The 23,781-nt window shown below is 39.4% G+C and overlaps 1 protein-coding gene across 1 annotated transcript; it reads right to left on the reverse strand.

Annotated features, from left to right (window-relative positions):
* Window positions 1-263: 263 nt before the first annotated feature.
* Window positions 264-16,104, reverse strand: slc1a3a (solute carrier family 1 member 3a). The gene is made up of 10 exons (XM_067611597.1): window positions 15,916-16,104; window positions 14,982-15,312; window positions 13,746-13,883; window positions 6,271-6,475; window positions 5,905-5,947; window positions 4,550-4,818; window positions 4,233-4,466; window positions 3,680-3,874; window positions 3,072-3,206; window positions 264-2,506 (listed from the first exon to the last, which is right to left on the reverse strand). The coding sequence occupies exons 2-10, from the start codon at window positions 15,163-15,165 to the stop codon at window positions 2,299-2,301; spliced, it is 1,611 nt and encodes a 536-aa protein (XP_067467698.1). The 5' UTR covers window positions 15,166-15,312; window positions 15,916-16,104; the 3' UTR covers window positions 264-2,298.
* Window positions 16,105-23,781: the final 7,677 nt, after the last annotated feature.

Here is a 23,781-nt window from a genome sequence, read left to right on the forward strand (position 1 = left end):
CTTTTAGAAAAGGTTGTTGGAGTGAGACAGCAACAGCCTGAAGGAAGCTTGACATTTGCAGTTCCAATTACCACTAATATGACCTCAAGCAAGAATCAACCTGTACATTACAAAAACAGGTACGTGCAAACTTACCAGATAAGCAAGTATTTAAAACACCTATAGTCATTTAATTAAAATATCTATTCTAGAGGCTTAGTTTGAAAATCACAGATTACATATTGTGTCTTTCAGATTCATGACAAAATGATAAATACACACCATTGATTTCATTGTTTTTATTTTTAAAAATTCATGCAAGACAAAACTACAACTATTCAGTCTTTGCGTGTGTGTGTGTGTGTGCGTGTGTGTGTGTGTGTGTGTGTGTGTGTGTGTGTGTGTGTGTGTGTGTGTGTGTGTGTGTGCGTGCGTGCATGCATGCATGTGTATGTGCACCCACATGAGAAATTATCATATCAAAGGAGAAACCAGCATCTGTAAACAAACTATTCCATTTCCTCAAGTCTGTAAAGGAAATCATTTGGTCCATTAAATCAGCCAGTTTTGCATTTATAAAAGGAAAATGAGGGATTGTTAGTTTGGTAATTAGGTTTGATAGGAGCAGGGTTACAGCATCTTTACATACACAGTCCTCAAGTAACCTTTTACAATTTGAATCTACAATTAATGTACACTTTTATCTACATTTCTCTATACAAGTACATTATATTCAGAAGAATCTTCTATACAAAGCAGCTTCTATGTAAATGTTGCATTTGTTATGTATAATGAATTAGTTCAAATACAAAGCAGCACTTACAAATCCAAACTAACTAACTAAAAGCTGGGGAATGAAATTAAATCCATTACTTTACAACATGCATCCATATTAGACCATATGAAATAAGAATTGAAGAATATATGGAAATATTCACGACTTGAATGTAACCTCGCTAATTTAGAAAATCATATATCGGATCTACTGACTACTATTTCACTAATTTAATATAAAGTAGATATTCCACACTGATTAATGAATATTTTAACCAAATAATTAGGAGTTCCATGGCCATGTTAGAGGGTCTGCTCCGTTATAAGAGCTTACTTTTCGAGGTGTTGAGTCACAATCACCATAACTATTTATTAGAAATACACTATCTTACTATCTTCCTGTTAAAACAGTGCTGCATTATTGAGTGTATTAGCAATCTGTTTGGGAATGGGTGGGTATGATTTAATTGTGTGAAATGAAATCTTACAGAAAAATTAGATAACGTTTTTGGTGTTGTTTGTTTTTTGTTGTTGTTTTTGGTCAAAATATAATTGCTTTAGATTCTGAAGTGATTATAGTTAGAATTCTCTGCTAAGCAAATTTACAGGTAAAAGCTTGGCTGAGTGATTTTGGTTCATCAGTCTTGGCCATTGTAATGAGTGGTTTGAAGAACAAACTATTATGTTTCACAAAAAAAAAAAAGATGGCGTCACCTATTAAGATTGGTAGGGCAGGCACAATGATAGTTGCCATGGTATTCTAACAGCTTCTTTTGCCTAACAATAGCAGACTGGTTTGGACAGTTAGGGGGCGGGGAAAGCATGTGTTTAAATGACACAATTCATTCAGTTTATACCTGTACAAAAACACCATAATCACAGAAAATAAAGCCACTAATGTCTGTACAGAAATGTGTAAATAGACAGCCCTTTTCCCCCAAAGAAGTTGGCCTGGTCACAGTGTATGTGCATGATATCCAACACTCACATCAGTCCACAGATTTTCACTCCCACTTCATTGACATCTTTTCACATTCAACACCACTTGAACGGAAACAAAAGCAACAACTTTAAAGCCAGGAACAAGTCTGTGCAACTTTGGGCTGTAAATCTGCTGTGGTGTCAAGACTTGCACCAATACTGGCCTCTAGTGGGTGAGATTAGTTATGACAGTTCTGAGAGGAGTTGGATATGGCATGCAGGCCACAAACCACCAGGCTCTAGAGTAGTTCATTTTCAATAGTAAACATCTGCCACCCTATGGCAGATACATGTAGGAAGTATCATAGCATAAAACCTTAGAAAAACAATGCAACAGTGAACCATTTCTCTCTACATTACGTCAAGAGAACCCACATCAGACCTTCCACTTTGTTGGAACTCATCTTGGCTCATTTATTCTAGTTACATGTGATCAGGTGAGACCTCCAATTTTGTCAGAGGAAGGTTTTGACACTGGGAAATAAAGTAGAGATTAGAACAGAAAATGGTTCAATGTAGTGTTTTTCATAAGAATTCATGCAACCTCTGAAAAAATCTCTCCAACTACATCTTGGTCTCGCTGTCAGCAGGCCTCTCGTTCTCGTACTCATTCTCCTGGCAGATGAGCTGGTAAGGCTTCTTGTCTGCTTCCTCCACCACTGAGTTGCCCACTTCTGGGTCTTTATTCTGCAACTCGTGGCGAGACAGGTGCTCCACTATACCTGCACCGATGGAGTCTCCGAGGACATTAGTGGTTGTGCGCAATCGGTCCCTGAGGGAAAGCAGAGAATAAACAAGACAAGACAAGAGAAGACAAAGGAAGACATGATTACTAGATATTTAACATTTCCACTAAGGAGACTGCAAATTAAATCTGTGTGTACATAAAAAAAATATCATTTGAAGACTGGAGGCATAGTTTTAATTGCTCCAGGCAAACTTTATATCACATGAAACACAGCCAGTAGATAGAGGGAAGCGAGGCTTCATCGGGATTGGATGCCGACTGAATAAAAACCAGATGGATTGAGGGACGTGGAATGTGAAGGGAGTGTCTCTGGAAGTTGTCCTGTAATCCACTTGGGAGTATACAGCATGTGATCTCTTAACCCTTTAAAATCCCCCAAGGTGGAAATTGATTGAATTCATACCCTCCTCCCCCCTTTTTTTTATTTCCTTATGACAAAATCCTTTTCATTCCTCTCAATATTTCAGTATTTTGCTGCTCAATAGTTAACTGGTTCTACTAGGAGGAAAAATCTTGATGCAAAACTGGTTTGATTGTGGGTTTTTTTTTCATCAACATTTACATTTTACACCATACAGCCGATACTTACAGGAACCAATCAACTGCAATGATGAGTGTGATGTCATCAGTGGGCAGGCCAACAGAGGTTAGCACTATTACCATGGTAACCAGTCCTGCCTGAGGGATTCCAGCTGCTCCAATGCTTGCTGCTGTGGCTGTGATACTGGTGGAAATAAGCGCAAAAAAGAGAGAGAGAGACATTTAAATAGTCTAAAACATTATTTATTACAGTGCAAAAAAGACAGACTCGTCCTAGGATTGAACTCTAAACCATTCCTCAGTAACAGCATTGGATAGGGTCACTAAAAATAATTCCCTTGGCTGAAATACTATTCCCCAACTGCTTCAAACAGCTGAACTGGTGGTTGGATTGTCGCCATGAAGCTGGAACCTGTGCTTTTGTGGCTTGAAGATGCCTCACTCTAGTTGAATAGTATTTCTTGCTTTAATGAAAAAAAAATGTAATAGAAATATTCTCCTGTATATCCAAAAATGATCCAACACAAAGAGCAGGAAAGGTTTCCTGAATCAGCTCCTTTTAGGTCCATTTGAGACACAAAATACTGACTGAATGAAACAATTCATTAATTTTTAAGGAGAAAAAGGTGAATTGCAAGTGTACTGTAAGTTGCATACCTGATGGTGAGAATCTGTCCGAAGTTAAGGTCATAATCATTAACCTGAGCAATAAAGATGGCTGCCAGGGCTTCGTACAGGGCTGTGCCATCCATGTTTATGGTGGCACCTACAGGGAGCACAAAACGGGTCACACGCTTGTCCACCTTGTTGTTTTCCTCAAGGCATTTAAAAGTGATGGGCAAAGTGGCAGAACTGAGAGAGGATAGAGGGAGAGGGAGATTGACAGAAAGAGAGAGAAGGGGGAAAGTAAGTTGCTCTGACTTTTTTAACACTGACCAGTCAATTAAGGTGAGAAATAGTAGTGAAACATACTGACCCTGATCACCCTAACTGCACACCAAAGCCTAAAACAATTCTGCAAGCCAGCAATGACTATAAATTGTAACATTTGTAATTTTAAATCTGCACACTATGTAGATTTGGAAGAAACAGATTTTGTTCACCATAAACCATTACTGGGCCAAACCTACAGTACTTTTAGAACAACAAGGCCCTCCAGGTTTCAAGTGTACTTGAGCTGTATTGTGTTACACAAAATACAATCACATACCTAGAAGATGTTCCCAGGGCAGTGATGAGTGCTTGCAAAATCCCTGCAATGAAGACAAAGGGGTTCTTCCTGGTGATAACAAAGTAGAGCGTTGGCAGGACAAAGATGGCGTGGATGAGCAGGCCACAGATGACTGTCACTGTGTACATGCCCAGCTGGCCACCCATGCTTGTGATGTCGTCCATCTCCACAATCTTACCAGCAATCAGGAACAGGATACCGATAGGGGCATACCTGAGGATCAGTAGGTGTTATTGCCTGTATTTTGGAAAATCCAATAATTCATCTATCATTCATGCATCCCTGTTTGCACTTACCACATGATTATGGCAACCAGCCTCATGATGGCCTCATTGAGACAGTCGAAGAAGTCCTTCAGGGGCTGCCCCTGTTCTCTCATGCTCCCGATGATCAGACCAAAGCACATGGAGAACACCACCAGGCCGAGAGCGTTGATTCCATTCACTGTCCCCGGCACTGGGATCATCTCCTCCCGAGCTATCTCCTGGCTGCCATTGACTGTGAATATTGTATCATTCACTGTCATCTTAACACGGACTACTCTCTTGGCATACTGCGTCTTGAACTAGATTTTAAAAAAGAAAAATAATGGGTTAAACAGTGATTCAAATCTGGTTTTCGGCTGATAATGTCAGTCAGTCAGTGGGGCCGCCACATTGGCCCAGACTGAAATATCTCTAACAATTTGATGGCTTGCCATGAATTTGTTTTCCCATGACATTCACATTATCCAGAGGATGAACTGTAATGACTTTGGTGATCCTCTGACTTTTCCTGCATTTCACAGTTCACATTTCTGGTTTTGAGTGAAATGGTTTAACAACTTTTGGAAGGATTGCCAGGAAATTTGGTGCACACATTCAAGTCTCTATCAGGATTAATTGTAATGACTGTGTTAATCCCCTGACATTTCCTCTATGGCCATCATCAGGTCTGCTGACATGCTAAACTATGATGGTGAAATTATTAAATATTATGCCTGCTTAACATCAGCATGCTAACATTGTCATTGTGAGCACTGCTGTGTCTAATAACAGCTTCACGGAGCCACAAGCATGGCTGTAGAATCTTGTGTAAATATTTTCATCTAATTAATAAAAATTCTAGGGGTTCAGAGTCATTGAAGACTACCAGAACATATCTAGTTGGCTGAATATGAAGAAATCATGTCTCCAGAAAACTAAACAGTGGAAAAGATGAGTAATTTACATGAGCTCAATAAATGAGCCATTCAGACAGAACACAATTGGCTGTTTGTTGTCTGGTACAAATTTTAAAATCCTGCCAGCTTCTTTACATCTTTCCTAAAATGTACAGATTTTTCGGAATAAGGAAGTGAAAGTGGTGCACTGTAAAGGCTCACATGTAAGGTATACATCAGGTAGCTTAGAATGACTGGATCACTCTTAAGTGTCCAAAAAGAAACCATTTGAAAAAAAATAGATTTAATTCAACTTTTCTTTAACATTTACACAAGATTTGTGTTTTTATTTAGATAGAAAATATTAATTTCATTGCTGACAGTAGTATAAAATGAATTTGTATTGTAACAGGGATCTCTGCTAAGTGGTTGATAGTCCAAAATAATAAAACTTTACAGTAACTGGGCAGGAAAAGGAAGGAGAGTGTAAGAATGTGGAGGAAGAGTTACCTGATTAGTGCAAGCCTCCACAAGGTTAGGAGGGAACATGTTTCTGCAAAACAGTACAATGTTATTAGGATGAACAAATTACTTACAAATGAAGAATGCACTTCAATCAGAACCAAGTAACCTACAGTAGATGAATGGAATGTATAAAATATAAAGGTCATTGTCTGATATGGTAATGATTTGCAACTGTCAGCCCTTTTGAGCAACATCTCAACTGTCACAGAACTTAAGTCCTCCTTGCAATTAATTAGTCTTTTTACCAACACCTCCATCTGTGTGATTAGTATAGATTTCAAAGGGAAAATCAGGGGAAATCTTGTGAGTGTATGTTCGGTTCTTGAAGGTGTGGTGAAGGTGTGCGGGTACCTGATAAGGTCCAGAAAAGCATCAGCAGGGCTGACCCGCTCTATCTGCTGTTGCTTGGTAAACTCATCCTTGGATCCTTTTCCAGGGTGAATAATGAGCACCATGACGATCCCGATGAACACAGCAATCACAGTAGTGGTGGTATAGTAGATCACCGCCCTCATACCCATTTTACCAGATGCACGGCTGTCTAGAGCGGCCATACCTGAAAGGGACATATCATATATTTTACTGTACATCAGCGCTGCAGGGTTTATCCTCCATAAAGTTTTTCAAATAATTAGTTATCCACTGGTACCTGCACTTTAGCTCATATTATCAGAAGCATGACTTGACAATGAATGAGGAGAGAAGTATGCTGCACAGAATGAGAATTGATATTGGATTTTCAAACACTTCCTTTAGGTGGAGCAACAGTGCAACAGCAGTGCATGTAGCAGCTCTGTGTGTACGGATTGATCAATTGATGAATTAATTCACCAACAGTGTAGATTCAAGCATCCATTTCATTATTTTAAATTAATTACACACATTTCCTTTACAATTACATATTTGGTTTCGGTAACTAGAAAATGTTGCCAAACACAAAATAACAAATAAATAAATAAAAAATCAAATGCACATGTAATAGTATCAAGAGAGTGAAGGCATGTTCAAATAGAGTAGAGCAATCTCAGGATTAAGTTAATAATAAATCCTGCATATTCCTGTCTTTGTTGTTGTTTCTGCATTTGGAAAAAAACAAACATCCCTATCATCCCTTGTCATGCTGTCCCATGATCTCAGAGCTGCATAAATGTGTTACTGACTGTCCCTGTGAGCATACAGTTAGCCTGGGAAAAGGTGTTGTAATTATAGGTGGAATACATCCTTCCAGGTTATCTGACTAACTATCTATGACAACAAAGAGCGGCAAGAAACATAATCTGACTCTGACCTTTACTGGTGAGAAAACACCTACTGTACAACACCCAGGGGCGGATCTAATACAGAACATCTGTTTACATACTGCACATTCATATGCACTAAATTACAGAGAAACTCTTTGAAAACTTGTCATAAAGCTGTGTTTCTGTGGTTTTCAAGTTTCACTCCAAAGTGATTTGGCATCGTTCAAATCCCAGTCTTTTATTTGATAGTTCAACGTCCGCCAAGTGTGATGTAAGTTTGTTGTGAACACAGCGAGCAGACAGAGATGTCAGTTGCAGATAAACAGCCTGACCTCAACTGACTATTTGTGCCAGGGAGAAAAAGACAGCAAAGATGTTTGAATTCAGAATAAAAATCAGTTGTACTACAAGGCATCAAGCCATGGTCAAAGCTTAGAACGTACTGTAGCTGAGTAAGTACAACACTGAGCAACATTTTACACAGATGCAGCATAATGCTGAAGAAAAAGCTGATGATCAAATTACAGATAAATACTCTGCTTCCTTCTATGTCTGGCAGCGTTTGTATTCCTGCAAAAAAAGGTTGGATACTATCAAATTATACATAACCAAAAATTTGTCATCAGTTTTATTTTATAGGCCTTACTGAAAAGCCACAACTTGATTTAAGGGTGCATAAGAAATATTTTTGACAATCATGGCTTAGAATTGATAAACCGCTGCAGAGAAAATACTTTTAAAAGTTTTATGCATGGCAGAGCGAACTTGATGGAGTCACAGAGCCTCGGGGCTAAACTGTCATCCACAGCTCTAATAGTATTAAACAGACTTTGTGGGGATAATGGTGGTAAAAGAAGTACGGCCATTCAGTGGATTTGGAAGCGGACAAGCTGCCTCAATAGGAATGACACTGGCGTTGTATTTTCAAAGTGTCAGTTCCTATTATGGTCATTATCTTCATTCAGAGCAGTACAAGACGAGGCAGGCTTTGTGTGAAGAGAGATGTATGTGTTCCTTTCATATGTGTCACTGTGCATACTAAAGTGTGTGTGTGCTAGTGTGTGTCCATGGGTGTACCTATTGCCCCCGCTTTGGCCCTCTGTGTTCCTCTTGTCTCAACATGCCCAGTACTTGGGCTTTTATCCAAATCTTTTTGATCCTCTTCCTCCCCTCTTCATCCTTCCCTCCCCTCGTTCTCCTCTCCCAAATTCTTCACTCCCTCTCCCTACCACCCCTCCATCACCACCTCTTGTTACAGAGCGCCCCCAGCCCCCCCCCCTTGCTCTTCCTCTTCTCCAACCCCCACATCTTGCCTCTCTCATCTCTTTTTCATGCACGCTGATCTTATTGCTGCAATCCTCTTTCATTGCCACCCTTTCCCCCCTTCATTCATCCCCCTTTATTTCTGCTCTCCTCCTATTCCTTTTCTGACAGCCCTGGGAAAACTTGTTGACTTTGTCAGCCCCGCACGCACACAATGATCCCCGACCTGTTGTCCAGGCAACAACGGACACAGCCTCACCAATTCCATCCTCTGAAAAGAACGAAGGAACCAAGATTGAAGGAGAGCAGGGAGAATGACTTTCTTTCTCATATGGGGAATGTTCATCAAACACAAAAGTAGGCCTACTTTAGGGGGGGAGAGTTGAGGCTCAGGACATGAACTGCATGAGGTCTGTCCAGAGGGCAATTAACATCCACTGACGCTGGGCAGAAATGAAACCTGCAGCTCTGGCAAGACTTAACCTGAAGGCCTGCACTCAGAAAATATCATCACAACACGAGTTCAATAGTTGAGTGATTGATTAGACAGTTAACTGCCAACTATTTTCATAATCAATTTATTGCTTGAGTCACTTTTCAAGCCAAAAATGCAATTCATGAGTTAGGAATGACTATTTTCTGACATTTTATAGACAAAATAATTGATCAGGTAATCATGAGATGTCTGTAATAATGTCTGTAAAATATTAGTTTGGTTTGTGTAATGCTACGAATGAAACATAGCCTTGAGATGTAACCCGCGATAAGATATGAGCAACAAAACACAGCAACAAATTCCTTCTGGCTACAGAAACCTTCAACTGGCTGATTCTTACATATTCTCCAAATCTGTTTCCTCTTAATATGCCAGATGTTAAGTAAAGTCAAGTCATATTCATTTATAAAGCCCATTATCACAAATTTACGACACCCTCTATTCTTAGAACTATGATTCAGATCAGGAAAGCCTCCCCCAAGGAGTTTTGAAGAGCAACAAAGGAGGGATCACATCTTCAGATATGCAATAGATGATGTGTGTACAGAATAAACAATAACTTTGCTCCAATAAAACAACGTATATGTTTTCAGTCTCATTATGATCCCAGAAAAGCCTAGTGTCATAAGTGTCATTAAAAAGATACAGTGACAGTTGGTATGTCAAAACAATAACACGCACAGAAGTCAGTGCCTGACTGCACTCTCAGATTATTTTTGTGCCATCGAGCAGCAAAATGTCCTCAGTTTTAATGTGCTTTCACTTTACTTGAATATTTCCATTTGTGTGAAACTCTTGTGCTCTACTTAATTTAATGGGATGGTGTTTTTTACACTGTCAGATTTATAAATTATCCTTGATAAGGGAGACTGATATGTTTGAGTGATGTTTTACATTTAATAGATACAGTAAAATGTCTGCATAAGATGCATTATTGAGTTCATCTAAATTAAAAAACTAGTGCCACTTGGACTACCACCAATAACAATTTAGCTATACTTAAATTAAAAAAGAGATGTACATACTTTTTACATATTATATGTAAAATTTGTAATCCATGAGTGATCTCTATTGGACAACTTCTTCATTATTTTAATTCTACCTTTACCTTACTGCCGTTACTCAACAAACCAAAAACAATCTGTTCAGTTATTTACTATAATACCCTCCTTCATCCTCCTCTTCATTTCTCTCCTGTCTCACTCCTTGTCCTAGTCTTCCCCTTGGCTCTTTGCCCCTCAAACTTCCCCTGCAGCGAACTCCTCTGTAATCATCCTCCTTTCCTCTTTTTACGGCCCACATCCCTTCTCTCCGCGTCCAGCCTCAACTTGGCTCTATAAATACTTTGTGGTGGACTCTCAGCTTTCACAATGAAATGCCTGAAGACAATATGGATTTTGTGGCGAACACATGCAGAATTTGAAGCATCTGTGAGTGAATCAAATTGGAAGTATCTGCACTCTCTCTCTTTCTCACTCCCTCATGGAAAAACCATAAGCCATTTTCATAATGCTTGATCTCTCACTCCTCTGCCTGCCTATTTAATCTTGCTTTCCTTCATTACCTAACTTCCGGGATACCTCTGGAATCTGCTCAGACAGTTTGATTCCCAATACAACCTTACTTTCAGATAGGATCCAAATTCACAGGGAAGCCCCTCTAACTGGGACAACCCATTTCTCATAGATGCACAATTCAGTCTTGGGAGCGTGACAGTCAGTTTCTACATGGGGCCACGTGTTTGCTTATGCACTTATCCTCTAACATACCTTCTTCTCCGAGTCGTGCTCCAAGTCATGTATATAAAGCAGTCACACTATCTCACAAGTTTGTGAGTCTGCCCTAAGTTATTAGGAGGGAAACATAAATAAACATACTGCTTCTTCAGAATCAGGAGACGGTGTTGTCTTTATTCTATCTCTAAAATTCAAAGGAAATGAGGGGCTTTCAGTAACATAAGGTACGTCAAACATGTCATAAATGTGAGGTCTACAGTTGTGTCACAGGTGTTCAAAAATGTTGTCACATACAATAACATCTTGGCAAATAAAAGTTATGCAATAACCTTTCCCCCATATGAGAAAGACAATAATCATCTATTTTATAACCCGTGAATTCTTCTGTTTTATTGTTTTTGAAAGCCTAAGTTCCTCGAATTTACCACATGGTACACGTGGGTGTGCACAAAATATGCAGGTGTGTGTTTGTATGTGTGTGTTTTTGTGAAACAGTTCAGTTTCACAGCCACAGTTAGAAAAAGCTTCCTTTGTTGTTACTGTTGCTCTAGCGTCCCGGCAGGGTTGCTGTAGGAACCCGTTGCCCGTAACTTGTGCATTTTAGTGTTGCAATAATTATATCATCTGGGAGTTAGTTGCATTCAATGTGCTTACATTCTTGCAGGGTGTAACCAGATCATGTCAACCCAAAAAGCACATGCTGTACCAATATAGCGGAATCAAACTGACGACTCAAGCATCATCAACAAATTATTTTTGACTTAAACATTTATTCCATATATACAGTAGTGAATGAGATTGGCTTAGTCTGTTAAATCAGCACAACGCAGACTGTATTTTCTGATATGTTATTGTCATCATCCTTTGTTTAACAAAGTAGTCTCAATGTGGGCAACGACAACAAAGCTTTAGAAGTTAATATCATGAGATACATCCTTTCCTGTCATGGGTATGACATTTGATGCTGACAAAGGGCAACATACTCTGGTTAATTAGGCTTAACTGCAGGTTTAACAGTGAAGAGAAGGCAGTTTTACAGTTTTTAAAGTACAAACTGGTTTTAATTTTACTCAAGATACATTTTTTTGAACTTAAGGTTAATGAATATGGGTTTGGAATGACAGTGTACAGTTAAGTGTGAGAATCATTAAAAAACGAGTACCATTTAATGTTTGTCACGTGGAGGGTGGATTTTTGAGACCTGTACATGTACTGTGGTTGAACTTGGTATTTATGCGCTGTTATTCATTGATCTAGGTAACGGACTGCTACCTCTCTGGCTGACGCCGATAAAGTCTGTTCAAAATTGAGCCATCACACACGAAGTGACATAAATATAAGGTATGTTATTGTTGTGCAGTGATCCAGTGAAGACTTTCCAAACACACAGAAATAAGACACTCACTGTAATAGATTACCTAAACTCAAGCAATATTCAAGTTCACTGGAGGGTGAAAAAAATACAAAATAAGCTGCAGTTATGTAAAGTATGTTATTTTTAGTAATGTAATAATTAACTTTTTTGTATAATATATATATATATATATATATATATATATATATATATATATATATATATATATATATATATAATATACATGAAATACGAGCTGTGTGCCTAATGACTACAGAACAGCACTCTTTGTTGGTTTCCACATGTTGTAGCTGTGGTCATGTGATGATGTGACGCCCCGCTGCAACACAAAGCAGGTTATTATCGTACATTATCGGCCTGTGCCATCCCTCCAGGAGACTGGCCCCTCACTGCTCTGTGACTGGACATTTGGCCACACTCTGTCCCTCCTACATTTGTCAGTCACTACTGCTGACCAGTGTTTTTGGAAACTTGCATGTTTCATAAGTCTATCCATACTTTTACTTCCAAGACAAGTATCGGCTCTGCTCAATAACAAGCCCACAGGCCTTTGCCTCTGGAAGAAAGCATCGCTGCGTGTCTGAATGGATTTACGAACCATATCGACAGTGACGAATGAACTCACTACATCCCTGGAATAGAGGTGAAAACCTCAGTATCGTGTGTGTGTTTTTCTGAGATACAGGCCTAAATATATGTGAGCAGCTGGAGGTACAAGTTGTGTTAAAACCACAACATAATCCAGTCCACTAACTCTGAATTGTTTATTCAATAAAGACACAATATTGTTGGTCGGGTTGTATCAAGATCAAAGCCATTACAACATGGGTCAAGCATGTGACTGAGACCAGTCCGTCCAGAACATCTCTCTCTCTCTCTCTCTCTCTCTCTCTCTCTCTCTGCTGCTGTCTCTCTTTCATGAGGTCATCCTAACTCTGTCCACCACTGGACCCAAAACCAACAAACAGCATCGGCTGAACAAACACTCTGCCACTCAGAGGGCACATGGTGGTCGGTGGAGCCACAAAACACCATACAACTCTGTTACTGCTACGAACCTTGTGGACAGAAAACACATGTTAACTGCAAAACATGTGACTCAAATAAGATATAGCTAAACAGAGTCAGACAGTGGTCCCACTCTGATGCTGTGCTTCTAGCAGAAGGTGGATGGGTTTTTTTTTCAGTTTCTTTTTCTACCAAATCCTAATGTTAAGAGGGTTGTGATATTAGGAGGTAGGTACAGTAATGTCTTGTGTGGTAAGTTGTTTGATACAAATTTAGAACAAAACAATGTCACACAGCCTGGAATTGTGAGCATCTGAACTCTGTGTGCTTATTTTAGGTATCTGAGGCACGTTTGAACTAAAAATAGTCGATGAACAATTTAGTTACCGTAATGTTGTCCCAACCATGTGGGAGGATGATGTGTAAGCCTCAGGTGTGTACAACATTGTCATACTTATTGGTTAATGTCATTGATAGAATTAGTAAATTATTTAACTCATATATATATATATGCAGTGACTGAAAAGGTTAAGATGCAGCAAAAAACTTGAATACGCCTCATATGTAAAATACCAATATCTTGCTGTCTGACTGTTCAAATGTATCACATGTAAAATAATAAAATAGTGGGGGGTGAATTCACTAAATAAATGGATGCAAGGCTGTACATTTTGCTGACCTGATGCAGTATATGTTGATGCTCATACCTGTGATGAGACTGGAAATCAGCAAAGGAAGCACCAGCATCTGAAGCATTCTCATGAGCAGCTCTCCAGGAAAAGAGAAAAACTTCACTTCGCGGTAAGACATTTTGTAAGGCCGCAGGGCAAATCCCAGGATCATACCTGAAGCAGATAGATAGAGCTTTATTGTCATTGTTCAAGACAATGAAATTGCAAAACCACGAAATTGCAGCAAGGATCAGATATGGATGAAAATTCAAACTCTATTTTAAAAAATACGTTTTTTGATGCCAACAAGAATGGGAGTCCCATATTTGCCACCCGTAGTTGAATATAATCATATTACTGTATGAAAACCATAGTAATACTGATTCATTTCAGGGTCCCAAAATAACATGAAAGGTGAAAGGTGAAACATTTACTTATTAGATGTGTTTAGTCAAATAAAACACAGTGAACTCATGAGCAAAGTGGCGATAAAGGTGAAAGCCGGTCACTATGGGATCATTGCTGGGAATCCTTGTATTTCATAATAAGTCTAATTTGTTTGCACTTTGGCAGGAGGCAAGGTTAGTACATATTAAACATTTCTTTGAATCATCGATCGATTGTGCAAGACTGTGCACTTGCCACTATTCTATGGAATCATTTTTGAACCTGATTTTCGTGGGAATTTTTCCTTCATCATCAGTGAAATCTATTCTTACAACAAACACTTTATTCACTGCAGCACTAATCCAACAACAGGCCCAGGTGGCTGACCCGACAGCCTGAGGTAAAGCATATCCTGAATTTAACAATCAATCAAATGAGTCCGTCATGGCACGGTGTAATTCTACCAGGGCTGCAGATGTGCTGGCAGTGGGTGGGCCTGACTCGCTTCCTACTGCGTAAGATTCAAAGGTTAATGGAAACAGGTCAAGGGTCAGCTACAGGGTCAGATAAAGGCCAGTCTGCTAAGTTCATCCAAGTTCCTTCTATTCTCTCATCTGGTGAGTTTGTTTCTATTCTTTTCCTTCTTCCGTCCGGCCAGAAGAGTGTTGGTCACACCAAAATGATGGATTGCTGGGGCAATGCAAATCTGGAGCCTTCTTCTTTATGAGTTTGAACAGAGGAGGGGTAAAGTGGTGATACATGGAAAGGAGAGGAGCTGTAGTATTGTCACGTTTTAAATCAACTAAATCCCAAAGGATGAAAAGATTTTTCCACAATCTGAAATTGCTGAGTCAGTTAAAACGTACAAAAAATGTTCTCACTCACCTATAATAACTGCAGCGACAGTAAGTATCACAAAGGCATTTCTTATGAAGAATCCTTTGACATCACTCCTCGTGATGTTTTCCACTCTCTTCTTGGCCAGCAGCGACCGGGACTGGATGCCGGCCCGGATCTGGTGGAGACCACTCCGGGTCCTCTGAGGGTTCTCCCCGTTGCTCTGAGTCATGGCTGTGGCTGAAATCTTCAGATCTGTTATAAACGTGTAGAAACTTGAACTCCACTGATGTGAACACCAGAAAGGTGATTCACTTGCTACCTGTTGCTCTCCTCTCTGTCTGTTACACCTGTTCTCCTTTGGTTCGAGGCTTACAAGCTGTCGGATCAAAAGGGAAGGACATATTGAAAGCATTAGATTAGTGAGCTCTTGTTGCTCAACACTCTGTCACACTTTTTGGCCAGTCAGATATCAAGTTTGTTATTTTACCATTTTGTAGAGTTTCATTGCATACTACTGTTCTACAGTAGTCACTCAAAACCTCTCATCATAATCCTGTGCATGCAAACTGAATTGAAAAAAGGATACAAAATAATCAAAAAAGCCACAAAATTGGCAATTAAGTCAAATTACAAATACCTTATTGAAACTCCTCTGAGTAAGACATGTGTTCCTTTGCATGTAGAAAATGTAATGACAGTTGAACCATGCAATTTCCCAAAAAATGCAGTATAAAAACAAGAAAATACTCTAATTCACTTCTGAGTGAAGAACACATGTGTTGCAGCCATGTCTACGAAAGCATGCAGACTTCCTCATATATACACATGAGAAACTACAACACACGTGTAGAGTTTGGGTCTGTGCTGATACTGATTCACACGTCGAGTCACACACAGGCAGACACACAAAAATACAGTTACTGGTCAAATGCATTTGCAGATATTCAATGGTAAAATACTAAAAGAGAAGTTCCTGTACCTTTAGGCTTGAGCAATAACTTCCTTTGGAGTAATGTCTCAATTTTTCAGGGGGATAGCTCTGGTTTAAAGCTCGGTCAGTGTGAGAGGGACAGAGGATCTCTTTGGCTTTGAGCTGGTTGGTGTGAACAAGCAGAAATGAAGAGAGAGACGGGAGAAAGAGGAGAGGAGAGGGGAGGGGAGAGGAAAGGAAAGGAGGGAGCTGTGGCAGGGATGAGGGAATAAAAGAGCCAGTGAGAGAATGGAGGCGGCGCTATAGTAGAAGAAAAACTAGTGTTAGTCACTCACACAGTGTTGGCTTGTGGGGAGGCGAGGCGGGGACTAAAAAAAAAGTGAAGTAAGGTAGAGGAGGGGGTTGCTTTTCAGACAGAGGGGAGCTTGAGGAATAATGAGCTTTCCAAGCAGGAAAAAGAGAAAGGACCTTCTTGTTTTCTTCTGCCCCTCTCAGCCCTCCTTTCAAATGGTTTTTCACGCTTGATAAATTCAGCCTGATTGGAGATTCCTGTGGAGAGTCAGTCAACAGAAAAATAAAAGTCCTCCATCCATCAAACAAATATGGAAGTGGCCATTCATATACTTATCCATCTCCAACAGACAAACTCATCAATCAATCTCTGTTAGTCTTCTTTTACTGAATTTTATTAGATTATACATTTACACTATACAAAGTCCACTTAGTCGTCATTTTTTCATGAAGCACTGAGGAGTCTTTAGTTTGTTAAGCTAAACAGAGAGGGTAAATATTTACCAAGTGCCAGTGGTACAACTGGTGCTCTGACAACTTTTGGTTATGAAAGAAACAATCTGTGAGAACACTGACACATGTCTAAAGTTTGTCGGGGTTGGCATTTCATGAGCTGACTACCGTGCTACTGTGACAGTTTGTTACACAATAAAGACACAACATCTACCTACACAGAGGTTTAAAACCAAAACAGCTCCAGGGAGGATTATACAAGCACAACCAGGCTGTTGACCAGGAGGTATTCTGGTAGCGAAATTCAGGAATTCACACTTTGGCGTGTGGGATGTGATTAACACTGAGGGTGTGTATGTATGGATATGTGTGTGTGTGTGTGTGTGTGTGTGTGTGTGTGTGTGTGTGTGTGTGTGTGTGAATGTGTCTGGAAAAAAGTGAATGATAGAGTTAAGTGAGAGAGGCAGGGTTGAAGGCATCCTTTCTGACTCATACCAAGGGAATCCATGTTTGGCAGAGATGTTTGTTGTGAAATGTTTCAGCAGTCAGTCTACACACACGCAGTCGTGTTTCCATCACCTCAGAGGACATTACATTAACTTGCATTCATTTCCTGCATGGAGACTTATCCTAACCTTTACCATAACCACCGCATGCCTAACCCTAACCCTAACACTAACCTTACCATAACCTTAAACTAACTTTAACTTTAATCCAAGTTTCCACCCTAAAATGAATGTTTTACACTAAGCGGACTTGCTTTTTGTCCCCATAAGGGAGGTGAGTCCCCACAACACGACTGTGTAAACAGATTTACCTCCCCACAACATGAGGAGTAGCTGGACTGCACACACACACACTGTGCGTCATGCTTTATATGACCTTGGTGAAATTATATAACACCAGAATCTGGCATGTTTCCTGTATACTTCTAGAAAGCAGAAGAATGTTTTTTTAAACAAAAGGGCCAACATATTTTGCAGAGCGTTTTGAACATAGTGACAGTATAGATGAAAGGGACTGTTCACTCGAGATCTCAGTGAAATATTTTTCCTCTCACCCAGAATTTTAAGTATCCATCCAGATAGTTTGGATTGGCTGAGGTCTGAGGCTTATTTCATCACAATTGGACAGTTTAAAATTGTCCCTTTGTGAGTTGACAAACTGTTGGTAGCAGGACTTAGATCTCAATTAAATGGTAGATCCAAATAAAAACATAAATCATAGTAAGTGTATCGGTCTGTTTTGAAAGGTAAATTGCCAATGAATGTTTCAAATTAATCTTTGGCCACTTTGATCACTACAAATCAAATGTCGCATCAACCAATTTATCCAAATCTGGACAATCACACTGAAAATATTTGGATGGAGTTTTAGGGGAAAAATAAGTTTTATTTTTAATTTTGTCCCTTTAAATCATGAAACTATGTAACTGGCCTCATAACTTTCATCTCTCTTACAAAGTCAATCTTAAAAGATGGTATTTATGATTCCACTTGATTTGTCAATGTCATAGCTTTAATAAATAATGCTGTCATAGCTGTCTGGTACAGATATAAAAAGGCTTTCAAATGGAAGAACGCTAACAACCAAAAGGATATTTGATTAAAGAAATACCCCCAGTAAAGAGAAGAAAAAAACATTTCCAAAGTGGTATTTGGTCTAAAAAGTGGGGTACTGGATCATCTGCTAAATCTAAACCAGCACTGTGAGTCTGAGCAAACAAGCATGTATGAGGACACTTCAGATCAAGATGTTTGCAAGCAAAGAGCAAATATTTAGGCCTGCTACTCTTGTAATGTAATCATTATTCATAATACCATGGAGCAGCAATGAAAAGCGCTGAGTTGTTGGTGAAATCATTGTTCCTCAGAGATACTTAGATAACCATCATCGGGGTTGAACAAACAGGCAATTAACACCTGAATTGCAGGGAAGAAGAGCCTGTACTGTGATGATCCATGATCTTCCTCCGTCATCCCCTGGGCCTCAGAAACACTGAACAGCTCCTTTCAACACTTTAGTCTGAGGTTCTGACTGAGTCACTGGCTTATTAGTGCACAGCTATCATTACCGTTGGCTGTCTTGTCAGGGCTGCAAATCCCACTGGATCACTGCTGCTATGACATTTTTATTTACACAAAGAAACACTGATGAAATGAGGCTGGACATCCATTGTCCTTTCCTAAGACTGTTGCCTTTATATTGGACTCAACTCACTATTTATTTATTTTATTTTATTGCTTTATTTGACAGGGACAGTACATATTAATAACATTTCTGAAAATATGCCAGAGTTAGCCAGAAAGGCTAATTTTCATCTGTTGTCCCTGGGCAGGCAAAAAGTTGGAAGCACAAATATTACAAATAAAAGCATTGAAAATACGATCAACAATAAAAGCCAATACAAACAAGCCTGCAGTGCATAGATACACTATAATAGAGTTGTGTTCGATATGCTTTATTAGCAAACAAAGGTTGATGCATACATATTTAGACATGCTGCTTCAACAGTGTGTTAACTTATCATGTGACTGTATGTGATTTTAATTTTTACGGAGAAGGGGTGTGAAATTTTTCTGATTTTCGGCCACATGTCAAAATGTCCTTGAACAAGACAATGAACCCCAAATTGCTCCAGTTGAGGCTAAGTAAGTGAGAGGCACTGTATACGGCGCTTCATCCTACAAATGGTTGGAAAGTGCTGTTATAAGTGTGGTCCATTTATGAAAATAAATGTTTTGCTTCCTACATGTCTTTATTTTTCTAGATCTCCATGCAGATGTCCTCTGCTGCTGTTCATTATAATGACATTTGGTGCTGTTCATGAAGTAAATATTTTTGCCTCAGCATGTCTAACAATTTCTTGTTGCTATGATTCAATCTGGAAAATCATTTGTCCATCAATTGTTACTAATTATTTCTTTAGTGAATAACAGGAGGATGTTTCTTGCACAAATGTTTGTAGCAAGGAGGCATTTCTTCTCTCTCAAAGCAAACTAAATCACATGAAAGTAGTTCATTAACTGCACTAATCTAATCTTTAATCTGATTTGGTCAGAAGAGGACATTGCTCTGTGTATGTGTATCTGAAATATCTAATGTGAAAATGTCAGTGCTTCACCGCATGAGTCTCTGATCATTATTTACAAAAAGTGAAACAGATTTTCTTATTTCTAATGAATGCAGAACATTTCCAGGAAAAATATTGCAAGATCCTGTCTGAACATTGTGTTTCTGCCACCAATCCTGACAGGCCAATTCGCTAGCTTTCCCATGATTAAACCTCAGCTCATCTGGAAAGCTTTAAATCAGGACCCCACCATTCTTCTCCCTCACCGCAGCGACCCACATGGCATCTGTCACACAGCTATCCCAACAAGCAACAACAGACAACAGAGTCCTTTGTCTTCAGCAAGCAAAGTAAAGGGATTGGCTCATGGGGTCAGCAGAAGAGCAGAACTTATAAACTGAAGAAAGGAAGAAAAGAAGAATCAGAGATCCTGCCGTAAAACTGACAAAAACAACAGAGAAACAGGTGAATGTGACACATTGCCATGGATGCTGGGTGGAAAATGTGTTGCCTTTGGAGTATGTTTGTATGTACTGGTGTTACTCACACTGAGGGAACTAATATCTGTTCAGACATTATGGGGACTCAATCCCCATTTAGGGACAAAAGGCTGGTCCCCCATGAGGAGGTTATAAGTTTGTTTTTGGTTAAGATTAGGGGTAGGATTGGGGTTAAGCATGTTGTGGTTATGGGTAAACCACTGCAACATTCTCCCAGTCTGTCTATCCATTGATCCAACTCACCATCACACAAAAGGATAAGTCACAGAAATGATGCGCGATCGAATTTTTTAAAAATCAGTTTTGTTTAAAGTTTCTCACCGGTTTTACTACATCATCTTCTCTCACCCTTCCTGCCATCAAGCAATTTCTCTGCCCTTGCGTAATGATCAGTGGGTTTAGGCTACTGCTGTGCCTCCCTCGAATACTTGAGAAAGAAATGTGGTCTCAGTCCTATTAAACAGATTACAGGAGGAATGTGGAACAAAATGGGTTTATGTTTTTCCATCCTGATGTGATGATCTGTTCATTAATTGTTTACTATAGGAGCCATGTGCCTTTAATGGTATCACATGTTCTGCTGGGATTTAGTGTAAAATGATCAAAGAGGAGAATCAGATGATGAAAAACATGCTGAAGAAAACATTAAATATAGAAAATGGGCTTCATGTTTTGTTTTAGCCTTCCGAAAAGAGGAAGCAGTGGTTGCATGCTGTTGCCATCCTGCATCAAATTACATAAACATTTGGAGAGAGGGCTTTAGGAAGTTTTCTGTTTAGACAGTGAAGAAAATGAGGCTGGTGGTTGGGGATTGTCACCTCATTATAGCTGCTACCATGTAACTACAGTACATGATGTCATCAGCAACCTATAGGCTTACTATGAAAGACCTGGGCTCAAAAACTCTCTCTTATACACACATATGGTAAACGCAAACACACACAGGCCATGCCCTCAATCTCAGCACCACTGACTGTGTGTAACTCTAGCTGGCTCAGGTTGCTCTACCAGGCCAGTCGTCTCAAATGGGAGTGGTCCAGTCCCAGGGGGGTGATGTATCCAGGACAGGTTATAAGATCTGTAGTCTACAGTGGCCCTCTGGGGACACACAGAACTGGGGCCACATTGTTCGCTGGCATCATTGTGCACAAGGGTTTCCCATGGATCATATGATACAGACTTCAAACCCAGGAGTCTCGCTGCACTCGTAGCTGTTGTTCAATGAGCACGATGGGAGACGATTTCTCACTGATCTGAATGAGGCCACCCTGGACGGGCTCCCAGTGGCTCGTCGTCTGGACGTGGAGAAGGATGGGAGTGATGGTGGCGGATGGCGTGGGGATGGCGGGGGTGTAGTAGAGCAGATGCTAAAAACATGGGTAAGAGGACAAGAGCTGAACTCTAAGCCAGAGAGAGAGTGGGCAGTGAATGAGAGTGAGTAAAGGAGGCGGAAGAGACAGAGGAAGTCTAGACACTTAGTAACTGTAGCAGCATGAGCTCAGAAGCAGTTGGCCACACAGGAAAACAAACTTCCCCTGTTCACAATGAATCCCTTCTGATGTCTGAGCAAAGAGCATAATGAGACACCCTAAAAAAAAAAAAAGAAATGGTTGAAATACATGATGAGTTTTCATGGACATTTGAATATCTGGTAGACATTTTATAGTGTGCCAGTCTCAACACTTTTCCTTGGAGTGCCAGAACTCTATTGGCTGTCATCTGATTGCCCCGTGAGGTGTGAATTACCTGAAATTAATTCACCTGTGTCTTTGCTTTTTGGGTGACACCTGTTCTGCACTGTTCTAATACTTATAAATGTCAAATGGTCAATTGTCTTCTGTGAAATTTAAGATGAAGCATTTTATAGCATGCAAGGAAACTTATTCAGATATAAGAATCTAAGAAATAGGTTCAGAAGTGTGTAGAGGCTGTTATCTCAAAATGACTTCAGCTTGTATTTTGGGACCACAACACAATTATGTCATTATCATAATATCATTATAGTCTATATATCATTATTGTTTTTTCAAACTTATGACAATTAGGTGACTAATTGTAGTTGTAATATCTGTGTCATATCTTAATAATTTCACCGGTTGACTAATCATCCAATGAAGGAGGGGAAATTTGTACACTCATTAACTTTTCAATGTTTCGGTACACGTTGCCTTCTTCAAGAGCATAGCATTAAAAATAGAGATTATATCAGAGTCATGAGAGTGCAGCTTCTCTTCCTTGCTTTCAAGGAGTCTGCATGTTACTGGAGTAGGTGTTGATTTCAGTTCTTCACTGATCTCATCTGTATTAATACATGATCACATTTGCCTTCTCTCTCATGTGCAACACTGTGACAAAGTGGAGACACACACACTTTCATGCCATTTAATTGATTATCATGAGAAAAAGAAGATAATAATGTTGTGATCACAAGAGAAGAGAGGCAAAATAAATACCAGAGAAAATGACAGATCCAGACTTTGAAATGAGGGTCAACCTGATGCAGAAAATAAACTGAAGTTTTGCTTCGTCAACACTTTGTGACCAAACTAACTTAATTCACCATGTAACCTAATTAAATCCAGAACTCCAGAAATCCAATTTTTGTCATCACAGGAGTATCTGATAACTGAGTTGCAAGATAAAAAATAGAGCCAGTCGTTGCTTGTGAACATGGTCATAGCCAGGATCTTAGAAATACTGAGGTTTATAAAGTTCCCCCTGACCCCCACACCTCCCTAAATGGAGTAGCTCCTTCAAGAAAATTCCTCTGAAAGTGGCTTAAAGTCTCATCACAACTCATGAAACTCTAAATAAAAAAATACAATAAAATAACCAAAACCTTCTGTCTCCTGTCTATTTCCCCTATAATGAATACCAGATTACATTGTTCATTCAGGGCATCTTCATAATAAGTTCTTACAAAATGACACACCCATAAAATAAAGTGTGTTGCACGTAAATGTAAAAAAAAATAAAATAAATAAAAAGTTACATAAGTGACATAAGTTACATCAGTTACATAATTAGTCACACCCGTGCTTTGACAAGTCTAAATGTGTGTGCTTTAATTCCTCCTTAAAAACTAATTTGTAGACAACTACATGACAAAAACAACAGAAAAACATAATTGCAGCACAAAATTTAAAAAAACAAACATATATTTCTGAAAGGACTGTAACTAAACCTAAAATATATGCAGTACAGTGTATTTCAGATAGCTCAAGGTTTTGGTACAAGGTTTAGGGTTCCCAAGTATAATCTGTGCCCTCTGGTGCCAAGGGGAGTGACCAGAAACCTGACAGAGTCTTTGTAAAAATGTGTTTGAGGTTGCATTCTCTCCTCAAAGAATAAAACATGACACCCCTCTTTTTTGTGTAGTAAACAACTAGCCAAAGAGGCTCATCTCATCTATAAATAAAGGATTAAAGTGATAAATGACAGTAGAAACAACAAGAGAAGACAATAGCACGAAGGAGAGACGGCTAGTATCTCATTTTATCAAGGATGGTTTCATTCTCACCATCTCTGAATTCTGTGTGTCTGAGCTGTCCTTAAGATGAATAACAAACAAGTTGTTTTACTTTTTTGCATTCAAGT

This window comes from Thunnus thynnus, chromosome 2, assembly GCF_963924715.1.
Source record: "Thunnus thynnus chromosome 2, fThuThy2.1, whole genome shotgun sequence".
Classification (NCBI taxonomy): Eukaryota; Metazoa; Chordata; class Actinopteri; order Scombriformes; family Scombridae; genus Thunnus; species Thunnus thynnus.